This window comes from Cherax quadricarinatus, chromosome 56, assembly GCF_038502225.1.
Source record: "Cherax quadricarinatus isolate ZL_2023a chromosome 56, ASM3850222v1, whole genome shotgun sequence".
Classification (NCBI taxonomy): Eukaryota; Metazoa; Arthropoda; class Malacostraca; order Decapoda; family Parastacidae; genus Cherax; species Cherax quadricarinatus.
The window spans coordinates 18,217,540-18,237,566 of record NC_091347.1 but is presented as its reverse complement, the minus strand read 5'-3'; the positions used below and the strand labels follow the sequence as shown (position 1 = coordinate 18,237,566).

The 20,027-nt window shown below is 41.9% G+C and overlaps 1 protein-coding gene across 2 annotated transcripts in view; it reads right to left on the bottom strand.

Annotated features, from left to right (window-relative positions):
- LOC128700683 (nephrin-like) overlaps nt 1-20,027 on the bottom strand; it is a 234,266-nt gene that overhangs the window by 9,223 nt on the left and 205,016 nt on the right. For both annotated transcript variants that reach the window (XM_053793987.2, XM_070097121.1), the window contains 3 exons: nt 12,425-12,566; nt 5,968-6,098; nt 5,457-5,616 (listed from right to left, as the gene is read on the bottom strand). In XM_053793987.2, the coding sequence (XP_053649962.2) occupies nt 5,457-5,616; nt 5,968-6,098; nt 12,425-12,566 (433 nt within the window). The remainder of the gene's footprint in view (nt 1-5,456; nt 5,617-5,967; nt 6,099-12,424; nt 12,567-20,027) is intronic.

Here is a 20,027-nt window from a genome sequence, read left to right as displayed (position 1 = left end):
CCGACTTGGACCATTAATTAGTCACAGTGTATGACTAGTTAATGGTCCAAGTCAAACCGAAACGTCGTCGTAAGTTCCTGTCTTCTATGTGCGGGCTGTGTATCCAAGGAATAGTACTATAATTCCAGTCCTGCTGGAAGGACACTTCCGAAGCTGCCACAGCTGCTGAACGTTTACTGGAATACAGGGTGTTTCAAACACCCTGTACTCGACGATATCCTCATCACCGTACTGGAGTTCCCTGCTCAGGCTGATAGACTTCAACGCTATTTATGTAACTCATCTTGTGGTGTGATGGAATATGACAGAAACATAACTGAAGTTCCCACTACAGCACATTGCTGATGTATCCTGTGTTTTATTTCCCCGCTACCGCGGCCCTGTAGAGGCGTGAAGAACCTGCCTAGTATGGCCCAGTAAGTCTGCTGCAGTGTTCCTCCTTTCATATGTTCTTACGTCTGAGAAAATGTCCTGAAAGTCCGTCTTGTTCTCCTGTTACCTTCCGAAACGTTTGCGAAATAAAGATGTCGAAGTGTTGCACATGTGTCTTATCTGCTGTGTATCACTGGAAACACATCGTCACACCTGAAGACAAGTCTCCAGGCTTATACAAACCAGTGATCCTTTTGCCTAAAGCATTTCCCTCTCCCCATGATCAATAGTTGTACCTTCCTACATCTCTTCCTCTCCCCATGATCAATATTTGTACCCTCCTACATCTCTCCCTCCCCCCATGGTCGATAGTTGGGTCCTCCTTCATCTCTCCCTCTCCCCTTGATCAATAGTTTACCGTCAGTCGTTATGTATGCACAAGTGCTGCTGTGAAAGGAGATAAAAAGATGATGTGAATATCTCTGCTAAACTCAAGACCCAGTGACATTACTCAGTAAAAAAATAAAAAATATAAAAGCCAGAAAAAAATATATATCCGAATTAAAAACACAGACGAAGGAATTATCACAAAGACTTCAACAAAGCCTTTTCATTTTAAGTTCAGACTCATTTTATTTATCTCTTACATTTATTTAGTTTACGTTCAGACTCATTTTAAACGTGTATTTTTCACCCTGAAGTTCTCTAATTCGCCAGGTTGTCCTTTATGACAATACTGATCTAGGAAAGCGACTATAAATGCAGCTTCGTGTCTCCACGAGAGCGAGAATCGTCCTTAACGTATGACGAATAAGAGTGTTTATCCCAAAATTTCACCCAAAGCATTAAAAAATATCTTGTAGCCATTCCTCAGTGATGCTGCAGCCTTCATCCACCCGTCGGCCATAAACAATAGGGTGACCAGTTAGCCTATTGGTAATGGCCTCTAAAACCCTGAGATATATGAGGGAAAATACAAATCTCATCTACTTTGACACTGCTTCCAGTATACACACACACATGACTCTCCACCCGACGTGCAGAAGCGACACTGTCTCGAGGCAGCCATGACTGCAGAATCCGGTGGCTTCAATCTCCGCAAGCTGTAAGTTAGACCTGCCTAGCATGGGCCAGTAGGCCTAACGCAGCATTCCTTTGTTCTCGTGTATATCAGGTGTCACATGAACAGGTGACTCACCTGCTGACCTGTCCCGCCCTAATCTCCCACCTAATTCACCTGACCTATGTTCACTATATGTTCTGTGTGTATTTTTTTTTTGCATGTTGTTTACAAGATCGATAAAGTCCCCAGGTGGGCGAAATATCTATTGAAATTTTCTGTGTTGTACACTTGACTTTATTTTCCCACCAGTTTACTTGTAGACTACCAGCTTACCTACAGATTATCAGCCTACCTGCAGACTACCAACCTGCCTTCAGACTACCAGCCTACCTACAGAATACCAACCTGCCTGCCGACCCCCAGCCTACCTGTAGACTACCACCCTGCCTGAAGGCCACCATCCTACCTGCAAGCCACCAGCCTACCTGTAGGCTAACAGAACAGGTAGTAACAATCCTCTTACCCTAATTCTCACAACATCCTGACCATGGAACATCTCCTCCCCCCCCCCCAGGTCTCAACATTATACAAATGAGTGTCGTCCTCTCGTTCCAAAGCTTTTTTGTCCGAATTACTATCATCATCGGGACTCCTCAATGGTGCTTCAAACAGCTTACTACGTAGTTTTTCCTTTTTGTCGAAATGAGTCAACAAGGTTTCGTTATATTTTAATAAGGTAATTAGAGTAATTAATGTCAAGAACTGCAATTATCTCGGTGTAATTGTATCTTTGCGCTATGTAACGGTTCTGCGTTTCCAGGCGAGGATTTAATTAGTTTTTGCTTTAAGGTATATATATATATATATATATATATATATATATATATATATATATATATATATATATATATATATATATATATATATATATATATATATATATATATATATATATATATACATATATGTATGTATTTTTGTGAATATTTGGCCAAGGTATTTTGTCTTTAAATAAAACATACTTGAAATATAGGGGGTGGTAGCAGAAAATTCTCAAACAGCTTCAGGGAGAACCTTGAGTTTTCCCTGAAGCGAGTTTATTCTTTTCTCTGAGGATGAGGGTCCCTATGACAGTTCTAGAGGTGGTACCTCCCTATATTATATATATATATATATATATATATATATATATATATATATATATATATATATATATATATATATATATATATATATATAGATATATATATATATATAAATATATATAATATATATATAATATATTTTTTTTTTTTTTTTTTTTTCAACAAGTCGGTCGTCTCCCACCGAGGCAGGGTGACCCAAAAAAAAAGAAAGAAAATCCCCAAAAAGAAAATACTTTCATCATCATTCAACACTTTCACCACACTCACACATTATGACTGCTTTTGCAGAGGTGCTCAGAATACAACAGTTTAGAAGCATATACGTATAAAGATACACAACATATCCCTCCAAACTTCCAATATCCCAAACCCCTCCTTTATATATATATATATATATATATATTATATATATATATATATATATATATATATATATATATATATATATATATATATATATATATATATGAACATTAAAATGGTATAAAATACCGACAAGTTGTTAGGTAAGACACATATGCAACAGTTAGGTATCTTTATGCTCTTCTCCAGACTGAGGGACTGACCACCTCAAAACTTTAAGGGTGATGGACTGATTACATCGTCTTCAAGTCTCTTCTGCTTCTATCAACTTTTCTGTACTCGACGGAAGAAGCCTACTGTGTAGGCGAAACGTTCCGAAATAAAGATACCTAACATATATATATATATATATATATATATATATATATATATATATATATATATATATATATATATATATATATATATATATATATATATATATATATATTTCGTAAGTCTGTTTTTCACGCTTTTTTGTTATTTCCTTTACGTTTTCTTCAATCAAGTATCTCCCTCTCATTTTCTCTTCTCCTTTCGCTTTCTCTTGCTACTTCCTGCTCCCCCCTTTCTCTCTCTCCCTCCTTCCTGTTCCTCTTTGCCTCCGTTCAACCCCTCTTCCTCCCTCCGCCCAGTATCATACGCGCCGGGAGACGCTAGTGGTCCACCCCGCACCACGTCCAGTGTTTCTCTCTCCTGCCTGAGCTGCATGCCTTCTGTGTGTGTTTTTTGTGAGTGTTGAGTAGCATCCTTACCTCCAGCAGGATGGCCCATGTGAATACATCTCCACGGCTGACACCCGCGTCAGGAGGAAGTGTTTGGTTACATTTCTCCTTCTGACGAGTCAAACACCATCATTACCACCTGCTCGTCCTGCCCGAGGAAGTTCCATCGTCAGGAGAGATTTCCTCACCGAGTGCTTCTGTCAGAGTATCCAGCTCCTGCGCTAATCCCATGAATAATATGCGAGTTCAAATTAGAAGCGCTCAGCAGACGGAGAATCGAGCCAACAGCACGTGTTGCGCTGAATGACTCACGTGGGTTCGGCCCTTAACAGATTTTTTTGTTTATTTTTGTGCTAACCCCACACGGGATTAGTCCAGTAGAGCTAATCCCTTAATTAAGGGCGAAACAGCGCGATAAGGTAATTGCTTCAGGTGTAATTTGATAATGGTTCAGGTAGAACCGAAACGTCATCTAAGGTGTATATCTCTGTATATACACCGAGAGGAGCATCTCTGTATATACACCGAGAGGTATATGTCTCTCAGCATATATACACCGAGAGGTATATGTCTCTCAGCATATATACACCGAGAGGTATATGTCTCTCAGCATATATACACCGAGAGGTATATGTCTCTCAGCATATATACACCCTGTGATGTATGTCTCAGTGTGTATACACTGAGGGTATACTTTGATCCACACATTAGGTGTTAAAATATTCGTGAATTGTGGTGTACAGGCGGATATGTAGTCGTCATGACCTCCCTCGTGCAGTCGATACATGTTAAACGTAATAAACCATTCGGTCAGCCGAGTTTATATTCTTGCCCCGGGGCAAAGAGTGCTGTAGACTCGATTCTCCGTTCGCTAAAAGCTAAACACGCACGTACCGGTATACCAAACTGGGCTATATTGACTACTCAGAAGAAATCTTCCTTCTTAGGATACTGAGTACGGCTTGTATGCCCCTGATGTATTCTTTTTGTATTCATTATGAATGGGCGTATACATGAGTAGGGAGAGTATGATGCTATGTAAGATTTTTTTTTGTAGTTCAGGGGTATTGTAGGTAGTTATTTCTCAGTGATTTTTACCTTTGTGTGAATGAACGAAACTACTCCTTAAAGTACTATTCTCTTACTAGTGTTATTGGTAATATTATTACTGCAGCTGCTGCTACCACTGCTATTACTATTGCTACTGCTGTTATTACTGCTAATATTACTGCAGATGTGTGGAACAATCTTCCGAGTAGGGTCATACAGGTTGGGTAGCTTTAAAAAGAGTTTGGACAAATATATGAATGGGAGGCTGGGTTTGATTGGTGTCTGGAGTACAGAAGCAAATTCCTGTGTAGCATCAATAATAATAATAATAATAATAATAATAATAATAATAATAATAATAATAATAATAATAATAATAATAATAATAATAATCTTTATTCTATATGTATATGTACAAGGTATACTGGCCTAGTTGACAATGACATAGTACTATATAGAAAGCTCCTTATTTTGTAGAGCATTTCGGGTAAATTATGTGAATTTTGTCTCCAGGATTCGACCCTCACTAGTCGACTAACACCCAGGTACTTGTTTTATTGAAAGGTGAACATAGAGAGCAGGTGTCTTAAGGATACACGTCCTAACGCTTGGGAAAATGATGGAAAAATACATGGATTGTCTTGATAAGGACCTGCCTTGTATGGGCCAGAAGGCCTGCTGCTGTGTTCCTCCATTCTTACATTCTTATGTACTACTACTACTACTACTACTACTAACAACACACACTACTATACTTACATTTCACATCAAGTCTGAGAAAGTTAGAGCTGGCGTCTCCCACAACATTATGGGCGTGACAAGAGTACCTGCCAGCGTGAGCCCTCACCACACGCTGGAGCACCAAGCTCTGGTTGCTGATGATCACTCCGCTGGTAACGTTGTGTACCAGCACCTCGTTCTGTAGCCAGGGCGAGGGGTACATGTCATAATATAGGTCATAAAAGTTCAGAGTCATAATACAGCTTCAAACTCACAAATACAAACAAGTTCAAAGTCTCAATAAAAGTCATAAAACGAGTTACAGTGCACGACAACACAGCACTCACAAGAGTACAACGGCAATCACCACCATCGCCACTCCAGGAGACATGGCAGACTCGGGGTTTAGCCTCGATCTCACACGCGAACTACGCAGCAACACAGTCTTTCACAAGAGCACATCAGCACTACCACCACCATCACTGCCATCACAACTACCACCACCATCACTGCCACCACAACTACCACCACCACAACTACAACAACTCACGTTGTGTCTCCAGGAGACGTGGGAGACTCTGGGATTAGCCTCGATCTCACACTCGAAGTACACGTCGTCTCCCTCTTTGATATTACTGGAGTCCAGAGACGAACCGAAGTTGGCGGATGCTGTGGGCAGATCTGCGACGAAATTAACACAATTATTACTAAATTCGTTGGGCTCCTTGCTAAACCCACAGGGGCAGACAGTCCCTGGAGGGGGGGTACTGGGAAAATGATGTACTTGTATATCTCCCGTAAACTGAATATATTCCAACCCTCTATGGTGTTTCCTGGGGAAGGGATCGTGATCTGAGGAATTTAGGCTACTTCTTCCCCCCCCTTGGATCGTATCTCATGACTTCCTATTTCCCCACGACCTGCGTGACGCCTACGGGTTTAGCGCATCCCTACAAATAATCCATCGGTAACGCAGTAACAAATATACTTAAATAAAAATAAACGTAACATACAACTAAATAAATCCTGACTCGAACTAAAAGCTGTAATAAAGTATAAACTCTGAAATTAATAATAACAATTATTATTACTCATGGAGAGTATATATACCGAGAGTATATATATATATATATATATATACATATTCGTGAATATACACTGATGAGTTATCTAATCAACATTCTTCAAGATTATTCTTGATATCATTTGTCAGCTAACTCGCCGCCCTAACGAGCATCGTGCGGTCGATAGGTTTGAAATCTAATTAAGAGTCGCTTCACATTAGCCCTCAGAAGAGAAATTATTTAATGACTAAGACACATGTGAAACACTTGTGTATCTTTAATGACTGCATGTTTCGCCTGCATAGCGGGATTCCTCAGTCGAATGCAGAGGCGACTGCAGTTTCTGTAGACAGGAGAGGTAGACAGGTAGTTTGTCTACCGTGTATGAGGCACTGTGTCTCAGAGGTTGTAGAAGAAACGGGTATGTTTCTTGTGTACTCACAGCTCATCCTGTGAGCTGTGAGTGCATGTGTCCCAACAGCTCATGCTGTTAGCTGTAGTTTGTGTACCCACAACTAATCCTGTGACTTATAGTTTATTGTGCACCCACAAGTCATGCTGTTAGCTGTAGTTTGTGTACCCACAACTAATCCTGTGACTTATAGTTTATTGTGCACCCACAAGTCATGCTGTTAGCTGTAGTTTGTGTACCCACAACTAATCCTGTGACTTATAGTTTATTGTGCACCCACAAGTCATGCTGTTAGCTGTAGTTTATCGTGCACCCACAGCTCATCCTGTGAGTTGTAGCAGTAATGAGCGCCAGCAGCTCATCCTACCAGTGGTAGCGTCGTCAGAATTAGCTCTCTGACAAGTTGTTATTATCAGATCACAGATTATAAATATATAATATCATTAGATATTAAAGACACAAGTTATTACGAAGCTTAAACTATCATCATACAGACTTACTACCTTAATAACTCAAAGCCTGGATACATTATCAGGCTCTCAGAATCATCAAGGAGAAAGGGATTTGCTATGAAAGATTAGCTGCGTTAGAGATACAACTCTTGAGTTTGGGAACTTGTCTTTGTGAACTGTTGGCTTGCTTAGTTAACGGGGTTTAAAGCCTATCGACTATGCGAGGGTCATTGAGGTTGTATGTCACCTATTCACCACCGGTCAAGCGTATGTTAATTCTCATCCAGGGCATATAAAAATTATAGTAAATTCTAAGTATATATATATATATATATATATATATTTTATTATTATCACACTGGCCGATTCCCACCAAGGCAGGGTGGCCCGAAAAAGAAAAACTTTCACCATCATTCACTCCATCACTGTCTTGCCAGAAGGGTGCTTTACACTACAGTTTTTAAACTGCAACATTAACACCCCTCCTTCAGAGTGCAGGCACTGTACTTCCCATCTCCAGGACTCAAGTCCGGCCTGCCGGTTTCCCTGAATCCCTTCATAAATGTTACTTTGCTCACACTCCAACAGCACGTCAAGTATTAAAAACCATTTGTCTCCATTCACTCCTATCAAACACGCTCACGCATGCCTGCTGGAAGTCCAAGCCCCTCGCACACAAAACCTCCTTTACCCCCTCCCTCCAACCCTTCCTAGGCCGACCCCTACCCCGCCTTCCTTCCACTACAGACTGATACACTCTTGAAGTTATTCTGTTTCGCTCCATTCTCTCTACATGTCCGAACCACCTCAACAACCCTTCCTCAGCCCTCTGGACAACAGTTTTGGTAATCCCGCACCTCCTCCTAACTTCCAAACTACGAATTCTCTGCATTATATTCACACCACACATTGCCCTCAGACATGACATCTCCACTGCCTCCAGCCTTCTCCTCGCTGCAACATTCATCACCCATGCTTCACACCCATATAAGAGCGTTGGTAAAACTATACTCTCATACATTCCCCTCTTTGCCTCCAAGGACAAAGTTCTCTGTCTCCACAGACTCCTAAGTGCACCACTCACTCTTTTTCCCTCATCAATTCTATGATTCACCTCATCTTTCATAGACCCATCCGCTGACACGTCCACTCCCAAATATCTGAATACGTTCACCTCCTCCATACTCTCTCCCTCCAATCTGATATTCAATCTTTCATCACCTAATCTTTTTGTTATCCTCATAACCTTACTCTTTCCTGTATTCACCTTTAATTTTCTTCTTTTGCACACCCTACCAAATTCATCCACCAATCTCTGCAGCTTCTCTTCAGAATCTCCCAAGAGCACAGTGTCATCAGCAAAGTGCAGCTGTGACAACTCCCACCCTGTGTGTGATTCTTTATCTTTTAACTCCACGCCTCTTGCCAAGACCCTCGCATTTACTTCTCTTACAACCCCATCTATAAATATATTAAACAACCACGGTGACATCACACATCCTTGTCTAAGGCCTACTTTTACTGGGAAAAAATTTCCCTCTTTTCTACATACTCTAACTTGAGCCTCACTATCCTCGTAAAAACTCTTCACTGCTTTCAGTAACCTACCTCCTACACCATACACTTGCAACATCTGCCACATTGCCCCCCTATCCACCCTGTCATACGCCTTTTCCAAATCCATAAATGCCACAAAGACCTCTTTAGCCTTATCTAAATACTGTTCACTTATATGTTTCACTGTAAACACCTGGTCCACACACCCCCTACCTTTCCTAAAGCCTCCTTGTTCATCTGCTATCCTATTCTCCGTCTTACTCTTAATTCTTTCAATTATAACTCTACCATACACTTTACCAGGTACACTCAACAGACTTATCCCCCTATAATTTTTGCACTCTCTTTTATCCCCTTTGCCTTTATACAAAGGAACTATGCATGCTCTCTGCCAATCCCTAGGTACCTTACCCTCTTCCATACATTTATTAAATAATTGCACCAACCACTCCAAAACTATATCCCCACCTGCTTTTAACATTTCTATCTTTATCCCATCAATCCCGGCTGCCTTACCCCCTTTCATTTTACCTACTGCCTCACGAACTTCCCCCACACTCACAACTGGCTCTTCCTCACTCCTACAAGATGTTATTCCTCCTTGCCCTATACACGAAATCACAGCTTCCCTATCTTCATCAACATTTAACAATTCCTCAAAATATTCCCTCCATCTTCCCAATACCTCTAACTCTCCATTTAATAACTCTCCTCTCCTATTTTTAACTGACAAATCCATTTGTTCTCTAGGCTTCCTTAACTTGTTAATCTCACTCCAAAACTTTTTCTTATTTTCAACAAAATTTGTTGATAACAGCTCACCCACTCTCTCATTTGCTCTCTTTTTACATTGCTTCACCACTCTCTTAACCTCTCTCTTTTTCTCCATATACTCTTCCCTCCTTGCATCACTTCTACTTTGTAAAAACTTCTCATATGCTAACTTTTTCTCCCTTACTACTCTCTTTACATCATCATTCCACCAATCGCTCCTCTTCCCTCCTGCACCCACTTTCCTGTAACCACAAACTTCTGCTGAACACTCTAACACTACATTTTTAAACCTACCCCATTCCTCTTCGACCCCATTGCCTATGCTCTCATTAGCCCATCTATCCTCCAATAGCTGTTTATATCTTACCCTAACTGCCTCCTCTTTTAGTTTATAAACCTTCACCTCTCTCTTCCCTGATGCTTCTATTCTCCTTGTATCCCATCTACCTTTTACTCTCAGTGTAGCTACAACTAGAAAGTGATCTGATATATCTGTGGCCCCTCGATAAACATGTACATCCTGAAGTCTACTCAACAGTCTTTTATCTACTAATACATAATCCAACAAACTACTGTCATTTCGCCCTACATCATATCGTGTATACTTATTTATCCTCTTTTTCTTAAAATATGTATTACCTATAACTAAACCCCTTTCTATACAAAGTTCAATCAAAGGGCTCCCATTATCATTTACACCTGGCACCCCAAACTTACCTACCACACCCTCTCTAAAAGTTTCTCCTACTTTAGCATTCAGGTCCCCTACCACAATTACTCTCTCACTTGGTTCAAAGGCTCCTATACATTCACTTAACATCTCCCAAAATCTCTCTCTCTCCTCTGCATTCCTCTCTTCTCCAGGTGCATACACGCTTATTATGACCCACTTCTCGCATCCAACCTTTACTTTAATCCACATAATTCTCGAATTTACACATTCATATTCTCTTTTCTCCTTCCATAACTGATCATTTAACATTACTGCTACCCCTTCCTTTGCTCTAACTCTCTCAGATACTCCAGATTTAATCCCATTTATTTCCCCCCACTGAAACTCTCCTACCCCCTTCAGCTTTGTTTCGCTTAGAGCCAGGACATCCAACTTCTTTTCATTCATAACATCAGCAATCATCTGTTTCTTGTCATCCGCACTACATCCACGCACATTTAAACAACCCAGTTTTATAAAGTTTTTCTTCTTCTCTTTTTTAGTAAATGTATACAGGAGAAGGGGTTACTAGCCCATTGCTCCCGGCATTTTAGTCGCCTCATACGACACGCATGGCTTACGGAGGAAAGATTCTTTTCCACTTCCCCATGGACAATAGAAGAAATAAAAAAGAACAAGAGCTATTTAGAATAAGGAGAAAAACCTAGATGTATGTATATATATATATGCATGTGCGTGTCTGTGAAATGTGACCAAAGTGTAAGTAGGAGTAGCAAGATATCCCTGTTATCTAGCGTGTTTATGAGACAGAAAAAGAAAACCAGCAATCCTACCATCATGCAAAACAGTTACAGGTTTTTGTTTCACAGTCATCTGGCAGGACGGTAGTACTTCCCTGGGTGGTTGCTGTCTACCAACCTACTACCTCAAATATATATATATATATATATATATATATATATATATATATATATATATATATATATATATATATATATATATATATATATATATATTATATATATATATCCCCTACCCACTCTAAAACCTCCTTGCTCATCCGCAATCCTAAATTCTGTCTTACCTCTAATTCTTTCAATCATAACCCTACCGTACACTTTTCCTGGTATACTCAGTGAACTTATTCCTCTATAATTTTTACAATCTCTCTTGTCCCCTTTCCCTTTATATAAAGAGACTATGCATGCTCTCCGCCAATCCCTATGTACCTTCCCCTCTTTCATACATTTATTAAACAAAAGTACCAACCACTCCAACACTATATCCCCCCCTGCTTTTAACATTTCTGTCATGATCCCGTCAGTTCTAGCTGCTTTACCCCCTTTCATTTTACGTAATGCCTCACGCACCTCCCCCCACACTCACATCCTGTTCTTCTTCACTCCTAAAAGATGGTATATCTCCCTGGCCAGTGCATGAAATTACCGCTTCCCTTTCTTCGCCGACATTTAAAAGTTCCTCAAAATATTCACGCCATCTACCCAAGACCTCCATCTCCCCATCTACTAACTCCCCTACTCTGTTTTTAACTGACAAATCCATTCGTTCTCTTGGCTTTCTTAACTTGTTTAACTCACTCCATTTTTTTTCTTATTTTCATTAAAATTTCTTGACAGTGCCTCTCCCACTCTATCATCTGCTCTCCTTTTGCACTCTCTCACCACTCTCTTTACCTTTCTTTTACTCTCCATATACTCTACTCTTCTTATAACACTTCTGCTTTGTAAAAACCTCTCATAAGCTACCTTTTTCTCTTTTATCACACCCTTTACTTCCTCATTCCACCAATCACTTCCCTTTCCTCCTGCACCCACCCTCCTATAACCACAAACTTCTGCCCCACATTCTAATACTGCATTTTAAAACTATTCAAACCCTCTTCAACCCCCACTACTCATATATATATATATATATATATATATATATATATATATATATATATATATATATATATATATATATATATATATATACGTATATATATATATATGTATCTATGCTACTTAAAATGGAGGAATAGGCTAGTACAAGGAATGGTGAGGAGGCTTACTTACAATGTACAGTGAGGTTCCAGATGTCTTCCATGGTGGAGTGGACTGATCTAGTCTCGGCCACACAGCGAAGAAAGGACATATTGTCTTCAGGCGTGGGCGTGAAGACCAGGGTGCTGGTAGTGACATTCCCATCTACGGACGTCTGCAACACAAGGTAAGGGGAAGGGGATCTTAGTGGTTTAGTTGTGGTGGTGGGGTTAACACGACAAACACAAGCACTTCTAGAACCACCACCACCAACGACAATAACGATACTAACAACAACGACAACAACAATCTCGTCCCTCCATTAAGAATTTAGCCCAACATAAATCTGCTCAAATTGTCTTCTGAAACTCTCAGTGTTGGTGCTGGTGGTCAGTGTTGGTGCTGGTGGTCAGTGTTGGTGCTGGTGGTCAGTGTTGGTGCTGGTGGTCAGTGTTGGTGCTGGTGGTCAGTGTTGGTGCTGGTGGTCAGTGTTGGTGCTGGTGGTCAGTGTTGGTGCTGGTGGTCAGTGTTGGTGCTGGTGGTCAGTGTTGGTGCTGGTGGTCAGTGTTGGTGCTGGTGGTCAGTGTTGGTGCTGGTGGTCAGTGTTGGTGCTGGTGGTCAGTGTTGGTGCTGGTGGTCAGTGTTGGTGCTGGCAGTCAGTGTTGGTGTTTGCACTCAGTGTTGGTGCTTGCACACAGTGTTGATGCTTACACTCAGTGTTGGTGCTTGCACTCAGTGTTGGTGCTTGCACTCAGTGTTGGTGCTTGCACACAGTGTTGGTGCTTGCACATAGTGTTGGTGCTTGCACACAGTGTTGTTGCTTGCACACAGTGTTGGTGTTTGCACACAGTGTTGGTGTTTGCACACAGTGTTGGTGTTTGCACACAATGTTGGTGCTTGTACATAGTGCTGGTGCTTGCACACAGTGTTGTTGCTTGCACACAGTGTTGGTGCTTGCACACAGTGTTGTTGCTTGCACACAGTGATGTTGCTTGCACACAGTGTTGGTGCTTGCACACAGTGTTGGTGCTTGCACACAGTGTTGGTGCTTTCACACAGTGTTGTTGCTTACACACAGTGTTGTTGCTTGCACACAGTGTTGTTGCTTGCACACAGTGTTGTTGCTTACACACAGTGTTGTTGCTTGCACACAGTGTTGTTGCTTGCACACAGTGTTGGTGCTTGCGCTCAGTGTTGGTGCTTGCACACAGTGTTGTTGCTTGCACACAGTGTTGGTGCTTGCGCTCAGTGTTGGTGCTTGCACACAGTGTTGTTGCTTGCACACAATGTTGTTGCTTGCACACAATGTTGTTGCTTGCACACAGTGCTGTTGCTTACACACAGTGTTGTTGCTTGCACACAGTGTTGTTGCTTGCACACAGTGTTGGTGCTTGAACTCAGTGTTGGTGCTTTCACACAGTGTTGGTGTTTGCACACAATGTTGGTGCTTGCACACAGTGTTGGTGCTTTCACACAGTGTTGGTGCTTGCACACAGTGTTGGTGCTTGCACACAATGTTGGTGCTTGCACACAGTGTTGTTGCTTGCACACAGTGTTGGTGCTTGCACATAGTGTTGTTGCTTGCACACAGCGTTGGTGCTTGCACACAGTGTTGTTGCTTGCACACAGTGTTGGTGCTTGCACACAGTGTTGGTGCTTGCACACAGTGTTGTTGCTTGCACACAGTGTTGGTGCTTGCACACAGTGTTGGTGCTTGCACACAGTGTTGGTGCTTGCACACAGTGTTGGTGCTTACACACAGTGTTGTTGCTTGCACACAGTGTTGGTGCTTGCACACAGTGTTGGTGCTTGCACACAGTGTTGGTGCTTGCACACAGTGTTGGTGCTTGCACACAGTGTTGGTGCTTGCACACAGTGTTGTTGCTTGCACACAGTGTTGGTGCTTGCACACAGTGTTGGTGCTTGCACACAGTGTTGGTGCTTGCACACAGTGTTGGTGCTTGCACACAGTGTTGGTGCTTGCACACAGTGTTGTTGCTTGCACACAGTGTCGGTGCTTGCACACAGTGTTGGTGCTTGCACACAGTGTTGGTGCTTGCACACAGTGTTGGTGCTTGCACACAGTGTTGGTGCTTGCACACAGTGTTGGTGCTTGCACACAGTGTTAGTGCTTGCACACAGTGTTGGTGCTTGCACACAGTGTTGGTGCTTGCACACAGTGTTGGTGCTTGCACACAGTGTTGGTGCTTGCACACAGTGTTGGTGCTTGCACACAGTGTTGTTGCTTGCACACAGTGTTGGTGCTTGCACACAGTGTTGGTGCTTGCACACAGTGTTGGTGCTTGCACACAGTGTTGGTGCTTGCACACAGTGTTGGTGCTTGCACACAGTGTTGGTGCTTGCACACAGTGTCGGTGCTTGCACACAGTGTTGGTGCTTGCACACAGTGTTGGTGCTTGCACACAGTGTCGGTGCTTGCACACAGTGTTGGTGCTTGCACACAGTGTTGGTGCTTGCACACAGTGTTGGTGCTTGCACACAGTGTTGGTGCTTGCACACAGTGTTGGTGCTTGCACACAGTGTTGGTGCTTGCACACAGTGTTGGTGCTTGCACACAGTGTTGGTGCTTGCACACAGTGTTGGTGCTTGCACACAGTGTTGGTGCTTGCACACAGTGTCGGTGCTTGCACACAGTGTTGGTGCTTGCACACAGTGTCGGTGCTTGCACACAGTGTTGGTGCTTGCACACAGTGTTGGTGCTTGCACACAGTGTTGGTGCTTGCACACAGTGTTGGTGCTGGAACTAAGACATATAAACGGTCCCTCTGGCGGGCGGAAAGGATAATTCTGTAGCAGACTTTATGGCTGCAATATTCTTGTTGCTTCTCTTTACTGGATCTGCCAGAGAGATTTGTTATGATAACGCTTTTCTTGCTTACTCCACTAACTCTCACAGGCACACGCCCTGCTCATGCACTTGTGCATGAACACACACGCACAGACAATGACAGATGTGCTCGCGAGCACACGCAGGTAGACACACACACGAACATGCGCACACAAGCGGTAGGACTGGCCTGACAAGTGTCTATCAAAACTTAACCCCGGCGGATGTAACTTTATGAAAGTCGAGGAAGGGCAAAGAAGATCGGAAACGGAGTACAGGCTCGAGGATTGCCGGGAGGGGGGTGGGCAGCTAGAGCTGCAAACCTTAGTCAAGGAGAAGGGCCTCAGGGTGATCACAGTCTCGCGTGTCTGCCAAATCGTAGGTAACTTTCAGGAATCTCAACTAGGAATCATTCACGACATATGTCAGGGCCATCTTGAAGTATGCAGTACCAGTGTGTAACCCACTCCTGACCAAGCATGTCGAGAAGTTTGGAAATGTGTAGAGGTTTGCATCGAGACTAGTACTGAAGCTATGAGGAAACACTATAGATCCTAACCTGTTGACATTAGAGGACTGGATGATCAGGAGAGACATGATAACGACGTACTAAATACTGAAAGGGAAGGGAATTTTATATATATATATATATATATATATATATATATATAGATATATATATATATATATATATATATATATATATATATATATATATATATTTATTTATTTATTTATTTATTTATTTATTTATTTATTTTTATTAACACATCGGCCGTTTCTCACCAAGGCAGGGCGGCCTAATGAAGAAAAACTTTCACCATCATTCACTCCAGAACTGTCTTGCCAGAGATGCGCTTACACTACAGTTATATAACTACAACATTAACACCCCTCCTTCAGAGTGCAGGCACTGTACTTCCCATCTCCAGGACTCAAGTCCGGCCTGCCGGTTTCCCTGAATCCCTTCATAAATATCACATTGCTCACACTCCAATAGCACGTCAAGTCCTAAAAACCATTTGTCTCCATTCACTTCTATCTAACACGCCCACGCACCTTTGCTGGAAGTCCAAGCCCCTCGCACACAAAACCTCCTTTACCCCCTCCCTCCAACCTTTCCTAGGCCGATCTCTACTCTGCCTTCCCTCCACTACAGATTTATACACTCTCGAAGTCATTTTGTTTTGCTCCATCTTCTCTATATGTGATTTAGTAGCGATAATAAATGGAGAAGAAGGGATAGGTATAATGAAAGAGAGAGAGAGAGAGAGAGAGAGAGAGAGAGAGAGAGAGAGAGAGAGAGAGAGAGAGAGAGAGAGAGAGAGAGAGAGAGAGAGAGAGAGACTCAACCTGGTCCATCATCTGGTATTCATGACTACCCAGTCTACGGTCTCAAGATGTCTCTCACCTCCCGTCTCTCATCTGGGCCCTCCTGGCCAGCATCTCTCACTACGTTACTTGTGTATCCTCTCATCTGCAGTATCCCCTTCACTATGTTACTTGTGTATCCTCTCCCCTGCAGTATCCATCACTAAGTTACGCCTGCAGCCTCTCATCTTAAGCATAAGGGATGCTGCTGCTCTCGCCTCCACTCCAAGTCTTGACCTGCCTGCCTTAATGAAGCAAATAAATCTTGAATCGGCGTGTGGCTCTCAGTGGCAACCAAGAACATGTCTGCTTCTCCTTCTGACTAGCACATGTCTTGTGTCCTAATTTACGAGATTTATTTAAAATTTCACTTCCCCGTCTTAAAATCTGGTACATTCGACGATTTATATAAATATTTATAGAAATGTAGGAAACAGGGCAAGTGTTTCCTGACGTGGGTCTTATATGATGACCGGCATCTGGAGCTTTCGGTCATCTGACCGAAGCCTTCCACTGGCTTACCTCTTCGCCCCTTTAAAAATTAAGGTTATTATAAATAATTTATATTTTTTTCCATACATGTTGCCAGCAGTCACAACTTGGTTGTTCCTGCTGATGCCACAGTGACGCCAGTTCCTGCTGGACTGGGCACATAACTCACGCCTCTTAGCGTCGATAAATCTATAGCATTTACCGAGATTTACGCTCCTATATGTCTTCTCCCGCCTCGCCTTCCTGCCCCAAACACTACCATCTTCTATCTCGCTAGTTTATTGACGTTAATAGTCGGTTAGTTAGCTTATGATGGTGGTTACTATCAGAGGGGGGTGAGGGGAAGGCTCTCGATCCGAGGTGTTTGGAGCCAGCCTTTTCTCGGATCAAAAGGGATTATTTACCTTACGACTTTAGTGCTTTCCCGGAAATAAAACAACAAACAACGATAACAACAACAGTAATAACAATAATAACGACTACGATAACATCAATAATAATAATAATATTAATAATAATAATAATAATAATAATAATAATAATAATAATAATAATAATAATAATAATAATAATAATAATATTAATAATAATAATATAATAATAATAATAATAATAATAATAATATTATTATTATTATTATTATTATTATTATTATTATTATTATTATTATTATTATTATTATTATTATTATTATTTGAGAAAGTTCTATATGGGATTCACTGTACTTTTTCACCTCAATAAACAGTGTGTGTGTGTCTACAGATAAACGTCTTGGTCTTTGATCAAGAGATCTATTGTGGGTGGCAGTTAAGATATCCCTGATGTGTTTCCTACACTCAGAATGTACACCTGACCAGACAATCTGAAAACCCTGAGTAAGTGTTTGTCCCCGTGAAAAACCAGTAAGTGTTATGGAAGGCAGATGTTGACATAAATGATGTGCTGGTGCAGTGCAGAGTGATGGTGAACAAGTGAAACACGAGGTGGTAAGTTCCTAAGACAGAGTCCTGATTTGCATATGCAATACTGGCTCAGTTCTCGGTGGAAATCAATCGTTCCTGGGTATGTATGTGTGTGTGTGTATGTGTGTGTGTGTGTGTGTGTGTGTGTGTGTGTGTGTGTGTGTGTGTGTGTGTGTGTGTGTGTGTATGTGTGTGTGTGTGTGTATGTATGTGTGTGTGTGTGTGTGTGTGTGTGTGTGTGTGTGTGTGTGTGTGTGTGTGTGTGTGTGTGTGTGTGTGTGTGTGTGTGTGTGTGTGTGTGTGTGTGTGTGTGTGTGTGTGTGTGTGTGTGTGTGTGTGTGTGTGTGTGTGTGTGTGTGTGTGTGTGTGTGTGTGTGTGTGTGTGTGTGTGTGTGTGTGTGTGTGTGTGTGTGTGTGTGTGTGTGTGTGTGTGTGTGTGTGTGTGTGTGTGTGTGTGTGTGTGTGTGTGTGTGTGTGTGTGTGTGTGTGTGTGTGTGTGTGTGTGTGTGTGTGTGTGTGTGTGTGTGTGTGTGTGTGTGTGTGTGTGTGTGTGTGTGTATGTGTGTGTGTGTGTGTGTGTGTGTCTGTGTGTGTGTGTGTGTGTGTGTGTGTGTGTGTGTGTGTGTGTGTGTGTGTGTGTGTGTGTGTGTGTGTGTGTGTGTGTGTGTGTGTGTGTGTGTGTGTGTGTGTGTGTGTGTGTGTGTGTGTGTGTGTGTGTGTGTGTGTGTGTGTGTGTGTGTGTGTGTGTGTGTGTGTGTGTGTGTGTGTGTGTGTGTGTGTGTGTGTGTGTGTGTGTGTGTGTGTGTGTGTGTGTGTGTGTGTGTGTGTGTGTGTGTGTGTGTGTGTGTGTGTGTATGTGTGTGTGTGTGTGTGTGTGTGTGTGTGTGTGTAAGTGTGTGTGTGTGTGTGTGTGTGTGTGTGTGTGTGTGTGTGTGTGTGTGTGTGTGTGTGTGTGTGTGTGTGTGTGTGTGTGTGTGTGTGTGTGTGTTTATCTCCTCTTATTCTCATTCTACCTCATAAAATTTTCCAGTTGTGTCTACATTACTTATACCTTCCGTACTGCTGACCACTGCCCGGTGCTCAGCCCATTGTCTTCAGTGCATATATTCCTGTTAGACATACTCTGTACTCGGAAACTTCACTGTATTACAGAGTGGTTTCTCTCCCTCTCTCTCTCTCTCTCTCTCTCTCTCTCTCTCTCTCTCTCTATATATATATATATATATATATATATATATATATATATATATATATATATATATATATATATATATATATATATATATATATATATATATATGTCGCTCGCTTTAATTCCTGATAAATTCTTTCAGGACCTGTTGTTGACAACTTGCTCCTGCCGCCGACTTCTATTATTTTGCTGTGTATTACTGTAACAGTAATACACAACACAATATTATTATTGCTACACACTTTGAAGGTCTTCACTCCAGGCAATCCTCACTGTATACCAGAAATATCTGGAGAGTTTCGACTCCACAAAACTCTGTTCATTTATCATGTCTAGTGGCCTTTCTATCCCTCCTCACGCCACTCTGTCCTCGTTTTGGTATTCCTCCGGGAATGCGATATTCCTTATCATTCCCACGTGTTTTCTTCTCCCTCTCTACAGTACCTTTTTCCAGGTTCAACTTTCTTGGGCAACAACATCAGCATTCGTAAACCCACACGCTCATTCTCCTGTCATTTCTACTCGTTGGAGTTTGTACTCTTAGTATGTTATCTGTCTGAGTTTAGGGCAGAGAGGGGAAGGGACGAATGTAGTGGAGGACAGTGTGGGAGTGAAGGGAGGATGCTTGTTAGTGAAGGTGTTTGCAGGTAGACTATAAGGGAAGGCTCCTTGACTGAGAGAGTCATAGCATGGAGTGAATTGTTGGAGGTGCTTGAGTGATTACTGGTGTGACTGTACCGGCTGGAGGCTGTAGTGGTAGTTCTCGATTCT